Source organism: Oratosquilla oratoria, chromosome 4 (genome assembly GCF_046742065.1).
Source record: "Oratosquilla oratoria isolate Oo_2021 chromosome 4, ASM4674206v1, whole genome shotgun sequence".
In the NCBI taxonomy this organism is placed as follows: domain Eukaryota; kingdom Metazoa; phylum Arthropoda; class Malacostraca; order Stomatopoda; family Squillidae; genus Oratosquilla; species Oratosquilla oratoria.
This window is the reverse complement of record NC_134780.1, coordinates 38,124,731-38,146,594: the sequence shown is the minus strand read 5'-3', so window position 1 is coordinate 38,146,594 and position 21,864 is coordinate 38,124,731. Positions and strand designations below refer to the sequence as shown.

Genomic DNA, 21,864 nt, shown 5'->3' with positions numbered 1-21,864 from the left:
ATTTCCATCAGCTTCTCACTCTTTAAATTTACCCCCAACCCACCACTGTCATCAGTTCTTCCCAATCTCATCACCTTACTTTTGTCCACATTTTCAGCTTATTCCTCTAACACACTTTTCCAAATTCTGCCATCAACTGTTTCAATTCATCCTCTGACTCAGCTACAATCAGTGTCATTTGCAAACACCTGACTCACCTCCCCAGAACTTCCCTCCACTCAAACTTACCAACTCCAAACCCCTGTCTAGCACACTCATATTTACTTTTCTAAAAACTCCATCTATATACACAGTAAACAACCATGGTAATATTACACAACCCTGGTGTACCCCACCCATTCAACCACCCCTCCCATCTCAGCACCTTAAGGATAAGGGGTCACCCTATCTACCAATACACTGCTTGGGTCAAAACCAATGTAGTGAGGCACAGCTCTTCTATAGCATGACCAGCTATGGCTGGATTACTCCCAATGCATCATCCAATCAAAATAATTTACGAACCAGATAAAAATAACATTCCTTCAGGCTGTATCATCCCTTTATCTATTCACAATCTCCCTCCATTCACTCTTATCTTTTGCATTCTCTTTTCCTGCTCAAAACGTTTCTACATGCATCCAAAACCCCCTTCACTTCCACCATTCACCCCATTCTCAGTCTTCCTCCCAAGCTCACTCCATGCACTTCTGTTTTTCACACACTCTTTGCTTGTCCTCCCTTATTCATTCGTTCCCAAATTATCTCAACACTGCTCAACCCAATCTAACAGATATCTCACTTCCATTTCTTGTGCTATCAATTCTTGTTACACCTATCTTGTTCAACGATAAGACCCTTTTGTCAAAGCAACCCTCAATGAAACAAAGCATTAGACATAACATTCATGTAATTTTTGTTTAATTATTCCTGCTTCTATATTCTCTAACTATATGAAGTGCTGAGCCTAACACAAGTACATACATATACCAAAGGCTTTTTCCCCTTACAAGAAGATAGCCAAAACACAAAGGCATTAAATCTATTCCCACCCATTTCATTCCTACATATTCCACTCCCATTCACCCCCCCTCCCTCCCTCTTATCTTGGCTCCTCCTGGATGACGAATCATCCCTGCATCTCGCCCACAGCCCTGGGTCAGAAGCAGTGTTGCAAGACACAATACATCCAGAGCAAGGCCGCTTCATTAAATTGGCAACCCTGCCTCTCCATCCCCTCATGCAGAAAAAGAAAGACGGGGAGAAATCCCTTCGGGCTGCGTCAAATTATTTTTTCACACATACTCCCTCACCCCACCATCCCCCACCCACTCCCTTTCATGCATCACAGCATCATCCATACACAACCATTCTCCATTCACCCCTATCTTCTGTCCTCTCTTGTCCTTCCTCAACAGACATTCCTCTCTTTCCCAATGCCCTTTTTACCCTATCCATCCATCTCATCCTTGGTCACCCCCACATGTTCACTCCATCTACCTCTGCCTTCCACACTTCTTTTCCTAATCCTTCTTCACTCATTCTTTCCATGTGTCCAAACCATCACAATAAATCCTGTCACAAGTAATCTACTTAATACATAAAAATCTGCTTACCATCAAAATAATATCTCTTCTTGTTAGGCACTCTGCTGACATAGAAATTAGAAAAACTTGTTGCCAAATGATTAGGGAAGAACCTCGGAAAATGGTCTTTGCATAATCCTTTCCAATCAACACGTGCTTGAATATCAGCTTCTGATTCATATACTCTGAAAATAGACATATATTATTACTAAAATAACTATTATCATAAAAGAACAGTGTGGGTTTAGGACAGGTAGGGGTTGCATAGATCAGATTTTTGTGGTAAGACAGATATGTGAAAAAGATATAGGAAAAGGGAAGGATGTATTTTGGGCATTTATGGATCCGGAAAAGACTTACGACAGGGTAGACAGGAAGGCACTGCGGGAGGTATTGCAGATATATGGGATAGGAGGAAAGCTGTTAAGAGCAGTCAAGAGTTTTTACGAGAGTAGTACAACTTGTGTTAGGTTGAGAAATGGAAAGAGTGAGTGGTTTGAGGTAAAGGTGGGACTTCATCAGGGGTGTGTTATGTTGCCCTGGCTGTTCAATTTATACATGGCTGGGGTGGTGCAAGAGGTAAATGCAAGGGTAGTGGGTCACAGGGATTGGAGATGGTTAAAGAATATAGAGAAAAGTGGGAGATAAGCCAGTTGTTTGTTGATGACACTGTGCTTGTGGCAGGATCAGAGGAGGAATTGAGGAAGTTTGTGAGTTTGGGATGGTGTGTGAAAGAAGGAAGTTGAAGATAAATAAGGGGAAAATTAATATCATATGTACAAGAGGAGAGAGTGGCAGCAGACTGGAAGTGAGTATTAAGAGAGATTGGAAGAAGTGGATAGTTTTAGATACTTGGGTGCGAATGTGACAGGAAAGGGAGGAGTGGGGGTGGAGGTAGAATGTAGATTGAGAGAAGCAAGTAAATGCCTTGGGGGATTAAAAAGTGTAATGAAAAATAGATATTTAGGAATGGATGCTAAGAGGAGAATGTATGAAGGAGTGACTGTGCTGACAGCACTGTACGGGGCAGAAACATGGAACATAAAAGAGAGGAGGAGTTTGAATGTGTTTGAGATGAGGTGTCTGAGAAGTATGATATGGATTACTACACTGGATAGAGTGAGAAATGAGGAGGTGAGGAGGAGAACAGGGGTGGAAAGGGAGTTGGGAGATAGGATGGATGAAAGAGTCTTGGGATGGTTTGGACACATGGAAAGAATGAGTGAAGAAAGACTAGTAAAAGAGGTGTGGAAGGCAGAGGTGGAATGAGTGAACATGAGGGGTCAACCTAGAATGAGATGGATGGATGGGGTAAAAGGGGCATTGGGAAAGAGGGGAATGGAGAATGGTTGTGTATAGATGATGATGTGATGCATGAGTGGGAGTGGGTGGGGGATGGGGGGTGAGTGAGTATGAGAAATAAATTAACACAGCATGAAGGGATTTCTCCCCGTCTTCTCCATTTCTGCATGAGGGGACGGAGAGGGGAGGTTGCTGATTTAATGAAGCGGCCTTGCTCTGGATGTATTGTGTCTTGCGGCACTGCTTCTGACCCAAGGCAGTGGACAAGATGCAGGGATGACCCATCATCCAGGAGGTGCCAAGATAAGAGGGAGGGAAGAGGGTAGAGTGGAGTGGAGTATGTTGGGGATGGAATGGGTGGGAGTGGTTTCTATGCCTTTGTTTTTTGGCTGCCTCCCTTGTTAGGGGGAAAAATCCTTTTGTATATGTATGTATAAAATTTCATTAATACTTTAGAATCTATATGGGGCAGCCCTACTGACCAGAGTCATACATCATTTTTTCTGTGATAAAGGAAATATCCATTCATAGAGATATGATGCTACTTTATTCTACTGCAACTGTCCTGCTATGCTGTCCCCCTACTCTTAATACTGTCGTGAATTACTTCTCTGAATATTCATTTCCTTTTTCGCCAAACCCTCTGGTGCTGGAGAAAGAATATTGCCACCGAGTGTTTCCCACTCAGGTCATAAAAGGCAACAAAAACAGGACAGGGTTAGGACTGGGCATCCTACTCTCTGTAGCCCCAAAGGGGACACTCCTAAAAATAGCAATGGCATAAGAGGGTCTGGGAGGAGTTTTCCAACCAGATCCCTAAGGTTTGGGTCTTTTAATGTGCATTAATGTGGTACAGATGAGAGTAAACAGGAAGAGATAGTATGTTCATGAGAAGAAAGATGGATGTTTTGGCATTGAGTGAAATTAAGTTGTAAAGGAGGGGCGAGTTTGAGTTTGGGAGTGTTGTTGGTGTGGCTATACTAGTAAGTGAAGAGATAGGTAAGCGTGTGGTGGAGTGGAAGGAGGTTTCAAGGTTAATGTGGATGAAGGTGAAACTGGGAAGGGAGATGTGGGTTTTTGTACATGCATATGGACCTGGTAGTGAGAAAAGTGTAGAGGTAAGGGGGCTTTTTGGATAGATCTAAATGAGTCCATAGAAGGTTTAGGGAGAAATATCAATGTAGTGGTACTGGAAGACCTTAATGCTAGGGTTAGAGATGAACCAATAGACCGAGTGGTTGGGAGGTGTGAAGTTCCAGGAAAAAATCATACAGGAGAGATGATGGTAGAGATGTGTCTAAAGCTAGTTCTTATCCTGGGGTACCTGTACCCCAAGGGGTACAAAACCTTAAACCTAGGGGCACAAGACATGATAGCCAGTGCATGGTACTGTATGTTTACTTTGAGAAAGCATAGCAAGGTTTTATTACTAATCCTTTTCATATGTTTGCATTGTATTTGTATTAGATGGGGGTACAAGAAAATTTTCTGAGATATCAAGGGGTACGGGCACTAAAAAGGGTTAAGAAACACTGGTCTAGAGAGAGAGTTGATGATAGCAAATATAATGTTTAAGAAGAAAGTCAAGCATAAGTACACATGGGACAGGGTGGTGGATGGAAGGGTGGTAGATAGGATTTTAATGGACTATATAGTGGTAACCAGGAGAAGAGTAGGAAGAGTTTTGGATGTACATGTTCTTAGGGGAGAGAGTGGGGGAATATCAGATCATTTTTTGGTGGAAGGAGGATGGATGGAGAAAGAAAAAGAGAAGGAGTACAAGAAGTTGAGAGAAGAGTAGGCATGAAGGACAGGGTAGAACTAGGAGTAGAGGAGGAATGGGGATGTTTCAAGGAGGGAGTCACAAGGTGTGCAAACATGGTGTGTGGAACATGGAGGATGAGAAGAAATAGAAGGAAGGGTAGTGAGTGGTGGGATGATGAAGCAAAGAAGGTTGTAGAAGAGAAGAAACAAGCATTCACAGATTGGTTACAAAATAGGATGAGAAAATCATATGAGAGGTACAAAGAAAAGAGTAGAGAAGTAAAACATAAGATAAAGAACAGGGTTGATGAAAGAGTATTGGGAAGGTTTGGACACATGGAAGGAATGAGTGAAGAAAGATTATAAAAGAAGTGTGGAAGGCAGAGGTGGAAGGAGCAAACATGAGGGGGGGCAACCAAGGATGATATAAATGGATGGGGTAAAGGGGGCATTGGGAATGAGTGGATTGTCTGTTTAGGAAGGACGGGTGAAGGCAGAAGATAGGGGTGAGTGGAGAATGGTTGTGTATGGATGATGCTGTGATGCATGGGAGTGGGTGGGGGATGAGGGAGTATGTGTGAATGATATTTTGACATAGCCCAAAGGGATTTCTCCCCATCTTCTCTTTTTCTGCATGAGAGGATGGAGAATGGGGGCACCAATTAAATGAAGCTGCCTTATTATGGATGTGCTGTCTTGCTACAATGCTTCTGACCCACAGCAGTGGGCGAGATGCAGGGATGACCAGTCATCCAGGAGGAGCCAAAAAAGAGGGAGGGAGGGGTGGTGAATAGGAGTGGAGTATGAGGGGATGAAATGAGTGGGAATGGATTTGTCTTAGACTTTGGCTAACTCTCTTGTGAGGAGGAAAAAGCCATTGGTATATGTATGTATATATGTATGTAATAAGATATTGTAATAATATTATAATCATTATTATTATAATGGAAGGGAGTGGGTGGGGGATGGAGGGTTGAGGGAATATGTTTGAATGATATTTTGACACAGCCCGAAGGGACTTCTCCCTATCTTCTCTTTTTTAGCATGAGGGGATGGAGAGGGAGGTTCACTGATTCAATGAGGCAGCCTTCCTGTGGATGTGCTGTGTCTTGCTACACTGCTTCTGACCCAGGGCAGTGGGTGAGATGCAGGGATGACCCATCATCCAGGAGGAGCCAACAAAAGAGGAAGGGAGGGGTGGTGAATGGGAGTAGAGTATGTGGGGATGAAATGGGTGGGATTTTTGCCTTTGACTTTGGCTACCTCCCTTGTAAGGGGGAATAAACTCTTTGTATAATTATTTCTCTTACATCTTAACTCTTTGTGGATGGAGGACCATCCCTGTCTTCTGCTCACTGCCTAGGTCAGAAGAAATGCAACAAGACACAGCACATCCACAGTAGGGCCACTTCACTAACACAGCAATCCCCTCTTCATCCCCTCATGCAAAATATGAAGATGGGAAGCCCTTTAGGCTGTGTCAAAGTATTATCCATACACAGTAATTCTCCACTCACCCCTATCCCCTTTGCTTGACAAACAGTCCCTTCTTGCTCAAAGCCACTTTCACCCCATCCATCTATCTCATCCTTGGTTGTCCTCTCAGGTTCACTCCATCCACCTCTGCCTTCCACACCTTTTATATAGAATTCCATAACCCCAGGATGATTGCAACTTTGCATCATGAAACATGTGATGTGAATGGAAGGGAATATGATTTTTCCTCTCCCATGCCTAGCCACCTCATTTTGCAAGTAATGGCTGATTGGATGGTGGAAAATAAAAAAGTATCATGCAGCAATTACATGTTTGCACTATGCAATAATTTAGATAAACACAATCCCCACATTGCTCCACACAATGCCCCACACTAACAATCCCCAGACCACAACACAATATCTCTTCCCTGAGTAACTTTTGGTCCCACCTGGAGACTGTTGCCAGTTACCTGAACACTGCAGGTGTTCTGCAAGAGAGACTTGGGATAAAGGATTGATTGATTACATAAACAAGCTTTGCATAACAGAGGAGAAAAGAACAGTACTTACAGCTCAATTAGTTTCAACTTCTCTTCATCAGTTAACTTTGGCCACTCTGCTTTCTCTCCAACAGTTCTTTCTTTTGTAGTTAACAGTTGGCCAAGTTTACCTTTCCATTTCAGTTGACAATCCAATGATGTGCGAGTCTAAAATCCAGAATTATGCGATTAATGGTTGTGAAATTAGGTTTTCATTTGATGGATAACAGTACAGAGAAACACAAAAAATAGTGAAACATTACTCATTAATCAATCAATCCACTGCTCCAAGCCTCTCTCTTTCAGAAGACCCACAGGCTTTTAGATAAATAGCTAAGGCATCCTGGCAGTTCCATAAGTCATTCTGGGGAGATATTTTGTGTGGTTCTAGGGCATTGTGGTTTGAGGTGTTCTGTGTCCTTTGTGAGTGAAACTGTGGCCATGCCTGTTTTTGTGTTAGATGGATGTGTTGGCCTTGAGTGAAACTAAGTTGAGAGGGAAGGGCAAGTGTGAGTTTGGGAGTGTAATTGGGAGGTATTCAGGAGTGAAGAGAGGGAGAGGGAGAGAAGGGGTGGCTATACTAGTAAGTGAAGAGATAGGTAAACGTGTAGTGGAGTGGAATGAGGTTTCCTCAAGGATAATGTGGATGAAGGTGAAACTGGGAAGGGAGATGTGGGTTTTTGTAAGTGCCTATGGGCCTGGTAGTGAGAAGAGTGTAGAAGAGAGGCTTTTTGGATAGATTTAAATAAGTGCATTAAGGGATTAGGGAGGAACGTCAATGTAGTAGTATTGGGAGAACTTAATGGTAGGGTAGGAAATGAACCAATTAATGGAGTGGTTGGGAAATGTGGAGTTCCGGGAAAGAATCGAAGTGGAGAGTTGATGGTGGAGATGTGTCTAGAAAGAGAGTTGATGATAGCAAATACAGTATTTTGGAAGAAAGTCAAGCATAAGTACACATGGGAGAGGGTGGTGGATGGAAGGGTGGTAGAGTGTTAATGGACTATGTAGTGGTAGATAGGAGCATAATAGGAAGAGTTAAGGATGTACATGTGCTAAGGGGAGAGAATGGGGGAATATCAGATCATTTTTTGGTGGAAGGTAAGTTGAGAGTGGAGGATAGATGGAGAAAGAGGAAAAGGACAAAAGGTAGGGAGGTGCTTAGAGTGAACTCTTTACATGAAAAGAAAAAGGAGAAGGAATACAAGAAGAAGCTGAGAGAGGAGTGGCAAGGAGTGAAGGATAGAGTAGAGCTAGGAGTGGAGGAGGAATGGGGATGTTTCAAGGAGGGAGTCATAAAGTGTGCAAAGATGGTGTGTGGAACAAGAAGGATGGGAGGAAATAGAAGGAAGAGTAGTGAATGGTGGGATGAGGAAACAAAGAAGGTCGTAGAAGAGAAGAAGTGAGCTTTCACAGATTGGTTACAAAATAGGACGAGGGAGTCATATGAGAGGTACAAAGAAAAGAAAAGAGAAGTAAAGCAAAAGGTACAGGAGGCAAAGAGAAGAGCAGATGTGAAATGGGGTAAGAGTATGACAGAAGATTTTGAAAGTAATAAAAAGATGTTTTAGAAATTAAGAGGAACAGGAGGCAAATCAAGTAGAGAAGAAAAGATAAAAAGTGTAAATGGAGAAATGATAATGGAAGAGAAGGCAGTAAGGGGAAGATGGTCAGAGTACTTTAGGGAGTTGCTAAATGTGAAGGAGGATAGGGAGGGAAAGATAGTTGCAGTGGGAAGTGCTAAGAAAATGACTGATGAGTGAGGAAAATGGAGGAGAAATAAGGAAGGATGAAGTCAAGGCAGTTGTTAAGATGATGAGAGCAGGTAAGGCAACTGGTCTGGATGGATGCCATGCAGAATGGCTAAAAAATGGAGGTACAGTGACGGTGGACTGGCTGGTGAGGTTATCTAATGTTTGTTTCAGAGAGGGTGGATTGCCAGAGGACTGGAGGATTGTCTGTATAGTTCCACTTTACATGGGAAAAGGGGACAAGTGTGAGTGTAGTAGTTTCAGAGGGATTAGCTTGTTAAGTGTAGTTGGGAAGGCTTATGGGAGGATCTTGATTGAGAGGATTAGGAGAGGAACAGAGGGAGTGATTGGCGAAGAGCAGTGTGGATTTAGGACAGGTAGAGGATGGGTAGATCAGATTTTTGTGGTAAGACAGATATGTGAGAAAGCTATAGGAAAAGGTAAAGATGTTTTTTGGTCTTTTATGGATCTGGAAAAGGCTTATGACAGGGTAGACAGGAAGGCACTGTGGGAGGTCTTGCAGATATATGAGATAGGAGGAAAACTTTTAGGAGCTGTCAAGAGTTTTTATGAGAGTAGTAGGATGGAATGGGTGGGATTGATTTTATGCCTTTTTCTTTTTGGCTACCTCCCTCGAAAGGGGGAAAAAGCCTTGGTATATGTATGTAGTAGAGCATGTGTCAAGATTAGAAATGGAGTGAGTGGTTCAAGGTAAAGGTGGGACTTCGTCAGGGATGTGTTATGTCGCCCTGGCTGTTCAACTTATACATGGATGGGGTGAAGTGAGAGGTAAATGCAAGGGTGGTGGGTCAGGGATTGGAGATGTTTAAAGAAAATGGAGAAAAGTGGGAGGTGAGCCAGTTGTTGTTTGCAGACGACACTACGCTTGTAGCAGGATCAGAGGAGGGAATGAGGAAGTTGGTGACAGAGTTTGGGAGAGTGTGAAAGAAGAAAGTTGAAGATAAATGTGGGTAAATGTGAGGTGATGAGTTGTACAAGGGGTGAATGTGGCAGCAGACTGGAAGTGAGCATTAAGGGAGAGAAACTGGAGGAAGTGGATAGTTTTAGATACTTGGATGCAAATGTGGCAGGAAAGGGTGGAGTGGAGGTGGAGGTAGAATGTAGATTGAGAGAAGCGAATAAATGCCTTGGTGGATTAAAAAGTGTAATGAGGAGTAGACATTTGGGAATGGATGTTAAGAGGAGATTGTATGAAGGAGTGATTGTGCCAACAGCACTGTATGGGGCAGAAGCATGGAACATAAGAGAAGAAGAGTTTGAATGTGTTTGAGATGAGGTGTCTGAGAAGTATGATGGGGGTTACTAGGCTGGATAGAGTGAGAAATGAGGTGAGGAGGAGAACAGGGGTGGTAAGGGAGTTGGGAGATAAGGTGGATGAAAGAGTATTGGGATGGTTTGGACACATGGAAAGAATGAGTGAAGAAAGACTAGTAAAAGAGGTATGGAAGGCAGATGTGGAGGGAGTGAACCTGAGGGGGCGACCTAGGATGAGATGGATGGATGGGGTGAAAGGGGCTTTGGAGAGGAGGGGAATGTCTGTTGAGGAAGGACAAGAGAGGACAGAAGACAGGGGTGAATGGAGAATGGTTGTATATGGATGTTGTGATGCATGAGGTGGAATGGGTGGGGGGATGGGGTGTGAGGTAGTATGTGTGAGAAAAATTTGATGCAACCTGAAGGGATTTCTCCCCATCTTCTCCTTTTCTGCATGAGGGGACGGAGAGGGGGGATTGCCGAATTAAAGAAGTGGCCTTGCTGTAGATGTCCTGTCTCTTGCGACACTGCCTCTGACCCAGGGCAGTGGAAAAGATGCGGGGATAACCCATCATCCAGGAGGTGCCAAGATAAGAGGGAGGATGGAAGGTGGAGGGGAGTGGAGTGTATTAAGGATGGAGTGGGTGGGAATGCTTTTTATGCCTTTTTCTTTTTGGCTACCTCCCTTGTAAGGAGGGAAAAAGCATTTGGTATATGTATATACCATTTCAATGCTGGATGGTGTCCATAATGTAAGCATGCCAGTATGTTTCTAAGCAAACATTTATTTATTCATTTATTTTATGTATTTTTTTTTTATAGATTTGTTGGTGTAATACTGAGTTTTCAGGTCTGTCTTGAAGGACTTCTTTAGTGATCTAAGTGTGTATATGGCTTTATGTGCATGTTTTGTGTGGTACAGGTGGTAGGTTATTATGTTTAACTACTGTAATATGATGCTGGTGTAGTTTTTGGTTGATTTTTGTTGGTGGTGCTTCAAGGATGTAGTGTGGCAGGTGTGTGGTGTTAAGGGTTCTGGTATAAAACTGGGTTCCTCTCTTTTTCATGTGGTGTTCCCCATATTCTCTTGTTCTGCATGAGGGGACAGAGAGGGGGGTTGCCCATTAACTGAAGCAGCCTTGCTGTGGATGTACTGTGCCTTGCTACACTGCTTCTGACCCAGGGCAGTGGGTGGGATACAAGGGATGACCCATCATCCAGGAGGAGATAAGATGAGAGGGAGGAAAGGGTGGTGGTGGGGAGGGGAATGGGTAGGAGTAGGTAAGTGCCCCTAATTTGACTACCTCCCTTGTAAGGTGGAAAAATTTCTTAGTATATAGATAGATAGTTCTGTGGGAAGGATATTTTATTTTTGTTTCTGTATGCATCCTGTTATTTGTTTCAGTACTCCAATCTGCAATGTTTCTTAGCTGTTTTTGTTCATCTTGCTGATCATTATTGCTTACTGCCAATCATATTGATAACCCTAATTCTAAAATTCACACAGCAGGTTTTTCCCCATAGAGCTCAAGCTAAAATCATAAACAAATCTAAACCTATTTATAAGGTAGAAAAAGACAGGACTTCACAAGTAAGACTTTTTCTGCATAATACACCCACCCCTCAATCTAATGGAAAAAAGGGGAGTTAAACAATGAATAAATAATCTCAACACGTTTACTATAATTTAATATCTGACTTACCAAGAACTGTGAAGATGGTTTCTTGATATACTATGATCATATACAGGGAGAACCCAGAAATTATTCTGGGACACTGAATTTTCTTAATTATTTCTAAAATCCATTAAACAGAGGTATTTTAAACTGAGGGCTGAGTGTATTAATAATATCTATTGGATTGATGTTTCGAACAAACAAAAGTGCAGATGTAGTTTTCAAACTCTATCTGGCATTAGCTAGACCCATCCCTGACTATGCAGTAGTTTTGGTTTCCATCTAATAGAATGGATATTAATTCACTAGAATCAGTACAGAAGAGAATGACCAAAATGATACATACTCAGAAATTTATGTTACAAGGACTGGCGCACCTTTACATTCTCTGGAAAGATGTAGAGTGCAGGGTGATCTAATAGAGGTAGTCAACTGGATCAAGGTTGATGAAGACATACATATACGAATGGCTTTTCCCCCTTACAAGGCAAGTAACCAGTCATAAATCCACTTCCACCCATTTCATCCCCATATACTCCACTCCCATTCACCCCCTCCCTCTTTTTTTGGCTCCTCCTGGATGACCAGTCATCCCTGCATCTCACCCACTACCCTAGGTCAGAAGCAATATAGCAAGACACAGCACCTCCACAGCAAGGCCACTTCATTAAATCAACTATCCCCTCTCTCCGTCCCCTCATGCAGAAAAGAGAAGACAGGGAAAATTCCCTTCGAGCTGTGTCAAAATATCATTCATTCATACTACCTCACCCCCATCCCCCACCCACTCCCATGCATCACAGCAATGATGAAGACAAGGTCATAATATAAAAACAGCCAGGCAGGACTCACAGTAATGGATTTAAAGTGAACAAATTTAGATTTAAGAAGGGAATAGGCAAGAACTGGTTTACCAATAGAGTGGTTAACAAATGGAATAGACTTAGTAACCATGTAGTGAGCGCTGAAATTATCGGTTGTTTTAAGAGAAGGTTAGATAACTTTATGGATAGGGATAATAGATGGTCAAGGAGATAGAACTGCCTTAGGGTCTCTTGCAGACTCCTGCATTATTATGTTCCCCTTTTGTCCATTAAACTGAGGGATAGGTGTACTGTACCAAACATATTCTGTCCATCCTACTTTTGCTAACAAAATGAGTCCCTAGAGGATGTGCAAGATCCCTAGTCCCCTTACTCTGTCCCATCCAGTTGCCTTCTACAAATGACATGTGGCTCTGGTCCAGTTGGGCATCCCAAAATAGTCCTGCACTGACTCATATCACTCTGCAATAATACCCCAGTACAAAACAGTACTATGTACAACTAGGTACACACATGAAACAAAACACCTTACCCCAACATATTCAAAAATTTTCTTCCATGGAAGAGTTGTATGGATCAAGTCATTCATGTTATTGGGTTTCGCAAGTGAGTATATTCCCTTTAAAAGTCTCAGTTCTTCATCTTTTCTCCATGGACCTGTAAAGACTAAAAGCAAGCACTGATAAGCAACAGTATTTTCTTCTTCTCAAATATGTCTTATGAATTAGTAACTAAAATTGTTTGAATATGATGACTACTTAGTTATGGTCACCTGTTGGTGATTTTACATGCCTTGGTTTACCACCCCCTTACAAGGGGGACACAGCCTTTTGGTATATATATCTATGCATGTATGTACAAGATTGAGACAAATCCTCAAGATCAATCAATCAATCATTGCCTTGAGTTTCATTAAACTGAAAACACTAGGCCCCACAGTTGCTGGCAACAGTCCTTGCAACATCCTGTTGTATCAATGTGGGATGGTTTCTAAATCTGGCTGAAAGTTTTAAGGAGAGGAAAGCAGTTGCTGGTTGTCAGCTCATGCGTGAAAAAGTGAAAGAGATATAGTTGAAGTTGATACAGATATCTTGGGCCCAATCCAGGGAGCAAGTGTCAGCCCTTCTGGGCTGCAGATCCTGATGGAGGTGAGAGGGTTGACAAGTTTTGAAAATGGGCAACTTCACCATCCACCTAACAGGATCACCACATTCAGGTATCCTTCACTGGCCCCCCTCAAGATCATCATCATGACAGCAATGAAAAAAGACATTAAAGAGGAAGAAGTGAAAGTGGGAGAAAGAATGGCTGAGATAATGAATACAATTTTCTCCTCATCCATCCCCTAGATACCTTTTTCTCATGACACTTTTCATTCCTCCAAAAAATTTACTTTCTACTTCCCTCACTCTACAGTTTACTTCCATCCACCTTAACTCCAGCTTGCTGCCACCCTCACATCTTGTACATCTCATCACCTTGCTTTTACCCACATTTACTTTCTACTTCCTCCTATTGCATAACTTCCAAAGCTGTCACTAGTTGTCTAAAGGGTCATTTACATAGTCAAACAGTTTGACAAACCCGGTTTGTCAGACAAGTGTTTGAAGTGATGTTTGACCATGTGAATGGGGGTATTTGGTTGTCAAACACATTTGTTGAACGTGTTTGACAACCAAATACCCTATTCACACAAACATCACTTCAAACACTTGTTTGACAAACTAGGTTTGTCACACTGTTTGGCCGTCTAAATGCCCCTTAAGACCCTCCTCTGACCCAGCCACAACCACAGTGTCATCAGTAAACAACAGCTGGCTCATCTTCACACTTCCCTCCACTCTATCTCTAATCCTTTGCCCATCATCCCCACATCTACTTTCTATACCATCCCATCCATGTACACACTGAACAACCTTGCCAACATAACACACCCAAGGTGCAGCCCCACCTTCACCTCAGACCACTCACTCTTACCATTTCCAACCCTAACACAAGCTCTACTATTCATGAAAAAAAATTCAGACTGACCTTAGCAGCTTTCCCTCTACCCCATATATCACCAATACCTCCCAAAATACCTTCCTGTCTACTCTGTCATGAGCCTTCTCTAAATCTATAAAGCATATATACATATACCAAAATCTTTTTCCCCCCTTATAAGGGATGTAGTCAAAAAGCAAATGCATAAAAACCACTCCCACCCATTCCATTCCCATACACTCCACTCCCATTCACCCCCCTCCCTCCCTCTTATCTTGGCTCCTCCTGGATGACAGGTTCATCCCTGCATCTCACCCACTGCCCTGGGTAAGAAGCAGTGTTGCAAGACACAGCACATCCACAGCGAGGTCACTTCATTAAATCGGTAGCCCACCCTCTCCGTCCCCTCATGCAGAAATGGAGATGGGGAGAAATCCCCTCAGGCTGCATCAAATTATTTTTCACACATACTCCCTCACCCCCCCATCACCCACCCACAGCATCATTCATACAACCATTCTCCATTCACCCCTATCTTCTGTCCTCTCCCATCCTTCCTCAACAGATATTCCCCTCTTTCCCAATGCCCCTTGTACCCCATCCACCTCCATAAAGGCCCCCAAAAATCATCCTTACCTTTTCCCAAAAACTTCTCACACATCTTCCTACCGAAAAAGAAAAGAAAATATGAAACTAAAAGTGGCATACACAAATACTGATGGCATGATCTCCGGTCATCAATGAACTAAATGACTATCTAGAAACAGAAAAACCTGACATCATGGGAATACATACATACATACGGAATAGTAGAGACAAAATTGAAAGGACCTCTATCAACAAGCATAGTGGGACATGGTCTATACAACCACTGGGTGAAAAATAGAACAGACAAGCAGGGAGGAGGTGTCATGATATTGACCAAAAAGGGTCTAAATGTGACAAAGATTATTGAAGGCCAAGGCAATGTAGAATTAATTATGATCAAAATTGCAAACAAAAAGATGAAAAGCAGAAAATTTGTAGCAGTGTATGTACCACCAAAAACACATGCGTGGTCGGACAGCAAACATTCTAAATTACTGCAAGACACAACGAATGTGCTAAATAAGTTACTGAAAGAGGGTGGAAACATAGTAACCATGGGCAATTTTAATGCAAAAGACATAATCTGGGAAGAAATGATAATTATAGGGGGAGATGAATTTTGGAGCAAATTCTACTGGATATGACCATTGAATACACCCTAACACAATGGGTTAAGGAAAATACTAGATATAGAAACAATGAGGAACTGTCGAAACTAGACTTAATATTAACTTCTGAACCAGATATTGTGAACAAAATGGAGTATAAAATGCCAATTGGAAAGAGTGACCATCTACTAATAGAGTTTGAATTAAAAGAACAGAACAATGCAGGTAGGAATGATAAACATAGAGAAGGAAGATTAATGTACAACAAAACGGACTTTGTAAAACTAAGAAAAAATTTCCAAAACACAAACTAGGATAAATTCTCTAAAGAGGAAACAAAGATGGAAGACAAATGGAACATATTCAAAGAAAAGTACAAGGAAGGTACAAATATGTACCAAAAAAGAAACAAAAAGATATTTACATAAAGTGTTGGTTTAACAAAAGGTGTAGCGAGGCTAGAGACAGGAGAGACAAAGCCTGGAAAAGATGGAAAAAAGATAAAGAAAAATCCAAATGGCAAACATATATAAAACTTAGGAACGAATATGTAGGAAAGAAAAAAGAAATTATGAAAAAGATATTATAGACAAATGTAAGGATCAACCTAAACTATTTTAAAGATATATAAATGAAAAACTAAAGGATTAACATGAAATAGTGAAATTGTATGGAGTTAAAGAATATATAGATGACACAAAGATGGCAGAAGTTATGATCAGACATTTCAGGTCTGTTTTTACAATTGACAGCTCACAATCTTGGGAAGATGGACAAGAAAGATCACCCATGATGAAAGAAATAAAGGTAACACAAAAAGAAATAAGAGACCAGATAAAGAAACCTAGATGTCAGGAAATCGCATGGACCAGATGGAAAATTGGATACTGAAAGAGTATATAGACAAACTGACATAAACTCTACAAGATAATTGACTTCTCACTCAAAGAGGGAAAGGTGCCACAAGATTGGAAAGATGCAAACATAGTACCAATATATAAAGGAGGAAATAGGGAAGATCCTACAAACTTTAGACCGGTATCCCTTACAAGCACAGTAGCAAAAATATGCAAAAAGGTCATCAGAAACAAATGGACCAAACAATTGGAAGATAAAATAATAAACCCCAAACAATTTGTCTTTAGAAGTGGAAGATCGTGTATCACAAACCTAATCTGCTTTTACATACATACATATACCAAGGCTTTTTCCCCCTTCCAAGGGAGGTAGCCAAAAAGGGAAAGGCATATAATCACTTAACAAGTGTTAAGTGACACACCCAACTGACCAATGAGCAGTACTTGAAAATGAGATTCCCTACAGTGATGTGTGACATAACACATGAACACTAGAACATTGGGAAATATGAATTCTGACAGTGTTATCAAATATATAGTGAAACCTTTCATATGATATTTAATATAACATGTAATCTGGTGAGACACAACGTTACACTTCTGAGACACAACATCGCTACCCTTAATTACAGTTCATGATCCCCCTTGGGACCTCAGATTCACTTCAACAACACCCCCCCCCATCTTCACATTTAATCCCACAGGAGTTTGTGTCTCTGAACCTTTTCTCGATGTATTACCCATATGAATACTTTTGTAAACCATGTAACCTAGGTGCCGGGAGCCACCTAACCCCAGGGGGAGAGCGATATGTATACACCTCATATACATGACGAGTAATATAACCCCAGTCATATAACCCACTTCCTCACTCACTGTCCACCACAAGCACCAAACGCCGACTCAGCATCACGAGGTCCAATGCAACACACATCTCGCTGACCCAAGCAATCTCTAGCATCGCGATCACCAGGCAACACACACACACACACGAACGCACGCTTATAAGTGCAGTCGACCACCAACTCATAACATTGTTGAACAACCCAATAACAACGAGCTTTTCCCCCTTGGAAATATTATATAATAAATAAATGGGATGTAATTAATAATTAAGTATAAGAATATTGGTTGTGGGAGACCAAATACTCCCACTGAAAACAGTGTAAATATAATTGCTGGGACCTGGAAATTTTGCATATCCAGCGTTTCCGCTGAATCAAACTGAGACGCACCGGGCAGGACCACCAGTTGGTGCGATGAAAAGTATTGTGCAAAAAGGGTAGTGATATAGACAATTAACTGTGTAAAATAAAAAAGACATGTAGTTAATACCAGTGTATTGTGAAAGAAGAGAATCCTTTGAATAAAGGAAAGGAACTTTGTACGAGTTTGGATTAACCATCCCGACTTCTGTAAAATGTATGCTTTCAACACCAGTTGAGGATACACCATTCCATCCCTGAATACACTCCACACCCCTCCACCCCCCTTCTTATCTTAGCACCTCCCGGATGACGGGTCATCCCTGCACCTTGTCCACTGCCCTGGGTCAGAAGCAGTGTTGCAAGACACAGCACATCCACAGCAAGGCCGCTTCATTAAATTGGCGACCCCCCCCTCTCCGTCCCCCCATTGCATAAAAGGAGAAGACGGAGAAATCCCTTCGGGCTGCGTCAAATTTTGCTCACACCTACCTCACCCCCCATCCCCCCGCCCATTCCACCTCATGCATCACATCATCATCCATATACAACCATTCTTCATTCACCCCTGTCTTCTGTCCTCTCCCATCCTTCCTCAACAGACATTCCCCTCTTCCCCAAACCCCCCTTCATCCCATCCATCCACCTCATCCTAGGACAGCCCCTCATGTTCACTCCCTCCACATCTGCCTTCCACACCTCTTTTACTAGTCTTTCTTCACTCATTCTTTCCATGTGTCCAAACCATCCTAATACTCTTTCATCAACCCTATCTCCCAACTCCTTTTACTCAAGATTAATTGAGATAATACAAGAAAGAGATGGCTGGGCAGATTACGCCTTCTTGGATTTGCAGAAGGCATTCAACAAAGTACCACATAAAAAATTAATAAGAAAAATTGAAATAATAGGAGGAATATAAGGTAAACTGCTGAAATGGATGAAGGATTTCTTACCTGGGAGAAAAATGAGAGTGGTACTTAGAGACAAAAATTCGAACTGGGAAGATGTGAAAAGTGGCGTCTCACAAGGCTCTGTATTGGCTCCTTTAATGTTTGCCATATATATAAATGATATGGATGAGGGAGTAAATTGTTACAAGAACTTCTTTGCTGATGATGCCAAATTAGTCAAGAGAGTGAACAGAAGATTGCAGATCGCTGCAAGATGACCTAGACAAAATATGGAAATGGAGTCAGAAATATGAGATGAACTTCAACATTAAAAAATGTAGCATTATGGAATTTGGAAAAGTAAAAATAGAGTATCGGGACAATATAAAATTGAAAACAAAGAAGTCAAAAAAGTTGATTCAGAAATAGACCTAAGAGTAATCATCTCAAGTGACTTGACACCTGATAAACATGTCAATAAATTATTTGGAGAGACTTATAACTTGTTAAGATCAATGAAAGCGGCCTTCGACTACATAGGTGAGGAGATGGTTAAAAAAATAGTTGTTACACTGATAAGACCTAAACTAGAATATGCTGCAACAATGTGGACACCTAGCACAAAGAAGAACATAAGAAAATTAGAAAGAATTCAAAGAGCAGCGACAAAAATGGCACCTACACTGTCAACTCTAACATACGAACAAAGATTGGAGAAATTACATCTGTCAACACTCTGGAACAGAGAAGAGAAAGAGGCAATTTGCTGACCATTTTCAGAATTATGAAAGGGATGGAAATTCTCGATAGAGATGACTTATTTAAGTGGGCCAGAAGAGAAACAAGAGGACATGAAAAGAATCTAAAGAGACCTGAAGAAAAAGAGAAAAAAAGAACAAAAAACAAAAACAAAAAAGCTTCCCACATAGAGTGATTGATGTCTGGAACAAACTGAATGGAGAAACAGTGAATGCCAGAACTATACACAATTTTAAGAATAAACTGGATGTGGAGAGATACAAAAACGGGTCACTACATGCATAGTTCTCGTCCCATAAAATACAACTGGGTAAATACAACAAATTTATCTGTGCACCCTGTACCTGTTCCTCATCAATTACTCCCTCTGTTTTTCTCCTAATCCTCTCAATTAACACCCTTCCCTTCTAACAACATTCAACTTAAAACAATGTTGCTTAGACAACATTCACCAATTATTTCATTTTTATATTATTTACATATTTTGTTATGAATGATTATAATACCTGAAGTAAAAATCTATTTAATCTAATTACTTACATTTGGTTTTTCTATACACTAAATACTGAGTGCACCAGTCGTAATATACTTTTCTCTCTCTCCAACCTAGTACAGTTTCAATGGCAATAAAATTGCTTCCGAATCGTCTCAGCAGATTTTCTAATAAAGCAAGTGATCTCCCTGTGACTTTAGGTATCATTTCATCTTTAGTCTGAAACTTTCCATTCTTAAGGTATTGTCCAACACGATGAAGCCTCATATACACCTAGAAAAGAAGTAAATATTTAACAGAAAATAAATATTTCACACTACATGACCCAGTATAAGCAGTGTTTATACATACATGTACCAAAGGCTTTTTCCCCCTTACAAGAGAGGTAGCCAAAAAGCAAAAGGCATAAAAACCATTCCCACCCATTCCATCCCTATTACATTCCATTCCCCTCCACCCTTTACCCTCCCTCTTATCTTGCCACCTCCTGGATGACAGGTCATCCCTGCATCTTGTCCACTGTCCTGGGTCAGAGGCAGTGTCGCAAGAGACAGCACATCCACAGCAAGGCCAATTATTAAATCGGCAACACCCCTCTCCATCCCCTCGTGCAGAAAAGGAGAAGATGGGGAGAAATCTCATCGGACTGTGTCAAATTTTTCTCACACATACTACCTCACCCCCCATCCCCCACCCATTCCACCTCATGCATCACAACATCATCCATATACAACCAGTCTCCATTCACCCCTGTCTTCTGTCCTCTCCCGTCCTTCCTCAACAGACATTCCCCTCTTCCCCAAAGCCCCTTTCACCTCATCCTAGGTTCCCCCTTCATGTTCACTCCCTCCACATCTGCCTTTCATACCTTTTTTACTAGTCTTTCTTCATTCATTCTTTCCATGTGTCCAAACCATCTCAATACTCATTCATCCACCCTATCTCCCAACTCCCTTACCACCCCCATTCTCCTCCTCACCTCCTCATTTCTCACTCTATCCAGCCTAGTAACACCTATCCTACTTCTCAGACACATCATCTCAAACACATTCAAACTCCTTCTCTCTTCCTCTCTTATGTTCCATGTTTCTGCCCATACAATGATGTTGGCACAATCATTCCTTCATACAGTCTCCTCTCCAAATGTCTATTCCTCATTACATTTTTTAATCCATCAAGGCATTTACTCGCTTCTCTCAATCTACATTCTACCTCCACCTCCACTCCACCCTTTCCTGCCACATTTGCACCGAAGTACCTAAAACTATCCACTTCCTCCAGTCTCTCACTTCCAGTCTGCTGCCACTTTCACCCCTTGTACATCTCATTACCTTACTTTTACCCACATTTATGTTCAACTTTCTTCTTTCACACACCTTCTCAAACTCTGTCACCAACTTCCTCAATCCCTCCTCTAATCCTGCTACAAGCGCAGTGTCATCTGCAAACAACAGCTGGCTCACCTCCCACTTTTCTCCATTTTTTTTAAACATCTCCAGCTCCTGACCCACCACCCTTGCATTTACCTCTCGCACCATCCCATCCATGTGTAAGTTGAACAGCCAGGGCGACATAACACATATCTGACAAAGTCCCACCTTTACCTCGAACCACTCTCTCCATTTCTAATCCTGACACATGCTCTACTACTCTCGTAAAAACTCAACAGCTCCTAGAAGTTTTCCTCCTATCCCGTATATCTGCAAGACCTCTCACAGTGCCTTCCTGTCTACCCTGTCATAAGCCTTTTCCAGATCCATAAAAGCCCAAAAAACATCCATTAATGCTCTATCTACCACCCTTCCATCCACCACCCTCTCCTCATTAAAAGGAAAGTAACAATGAGGAATCTTTCCCAATACAACATATTTACTCACATATCTTCCATGCTTAAGAATCATATTTCTCTTCAGCTTATCCTTTAACTTGTACATACATATACCAAAAAGCCCTTTCCCCCTTATAATATCTTCAATACAAGTCAAATATTCACACGTAAGTGTTAGGCTGCCTGATGTGTAATGATTTGATGATGCATCACAATATGTGCATTATTAGATATAAAGTTACAGCTGTATTATTTTACTTTCATTCTGTTTCACCCTGAATGTGGATAATTACAGAAAACACGATTTAGCCTGTTCAGAGTTCAGGATAATTCAGCTACAGTACAAAATAAATCTAATAATGACTCGCTCCTCACGACGCCAATGTTTGTGTCCTCATATATTAAAGGATAAGGGTGATGGGAAGTCAAGCCAAACACACACTTTATCCATCTTACATCCATTTATGGCCACCCCC

The 21,864-nt window shown here is 41.6% G+C and overlaps 1 protein-coding gene across 1 annotated transcript in view; it reads right to left on the bottom strand.

Moving 5' to 3' along the window:
- Nucleotides 1–21,864, bottom strand: part of LOC143024776 (uncharacterized) — a 44,745-nt gene that overhangs the window by 4,094 nt on the left and 18,787 nt on the right. The window contains exons 5-8 of the mRNA XM_076183934.1: nucleotides 19,608–19,833; nucleotides 12,707–12,840; nucleotides 6,680–6,816; nucleotides 1,596–1,750 (exon numbers count right to left, since the gene is read on the bottom strand). Coding sequence (XP_076040049.1) covers nucleotides 1,596–1,750; nucleotides 6,680–6,816; nucleotides 12,707–12,840; nucleotides 19,608–19,833 — 652 coding nt within the window. The remainder of the gene's footprint in view (nucleotides 1–1,595; nucleotides 1,751–6,679; nucleotides 6,817–12,706; nucleotides 12,841–19,607; nucleotides 19,834–21,864) is intronic.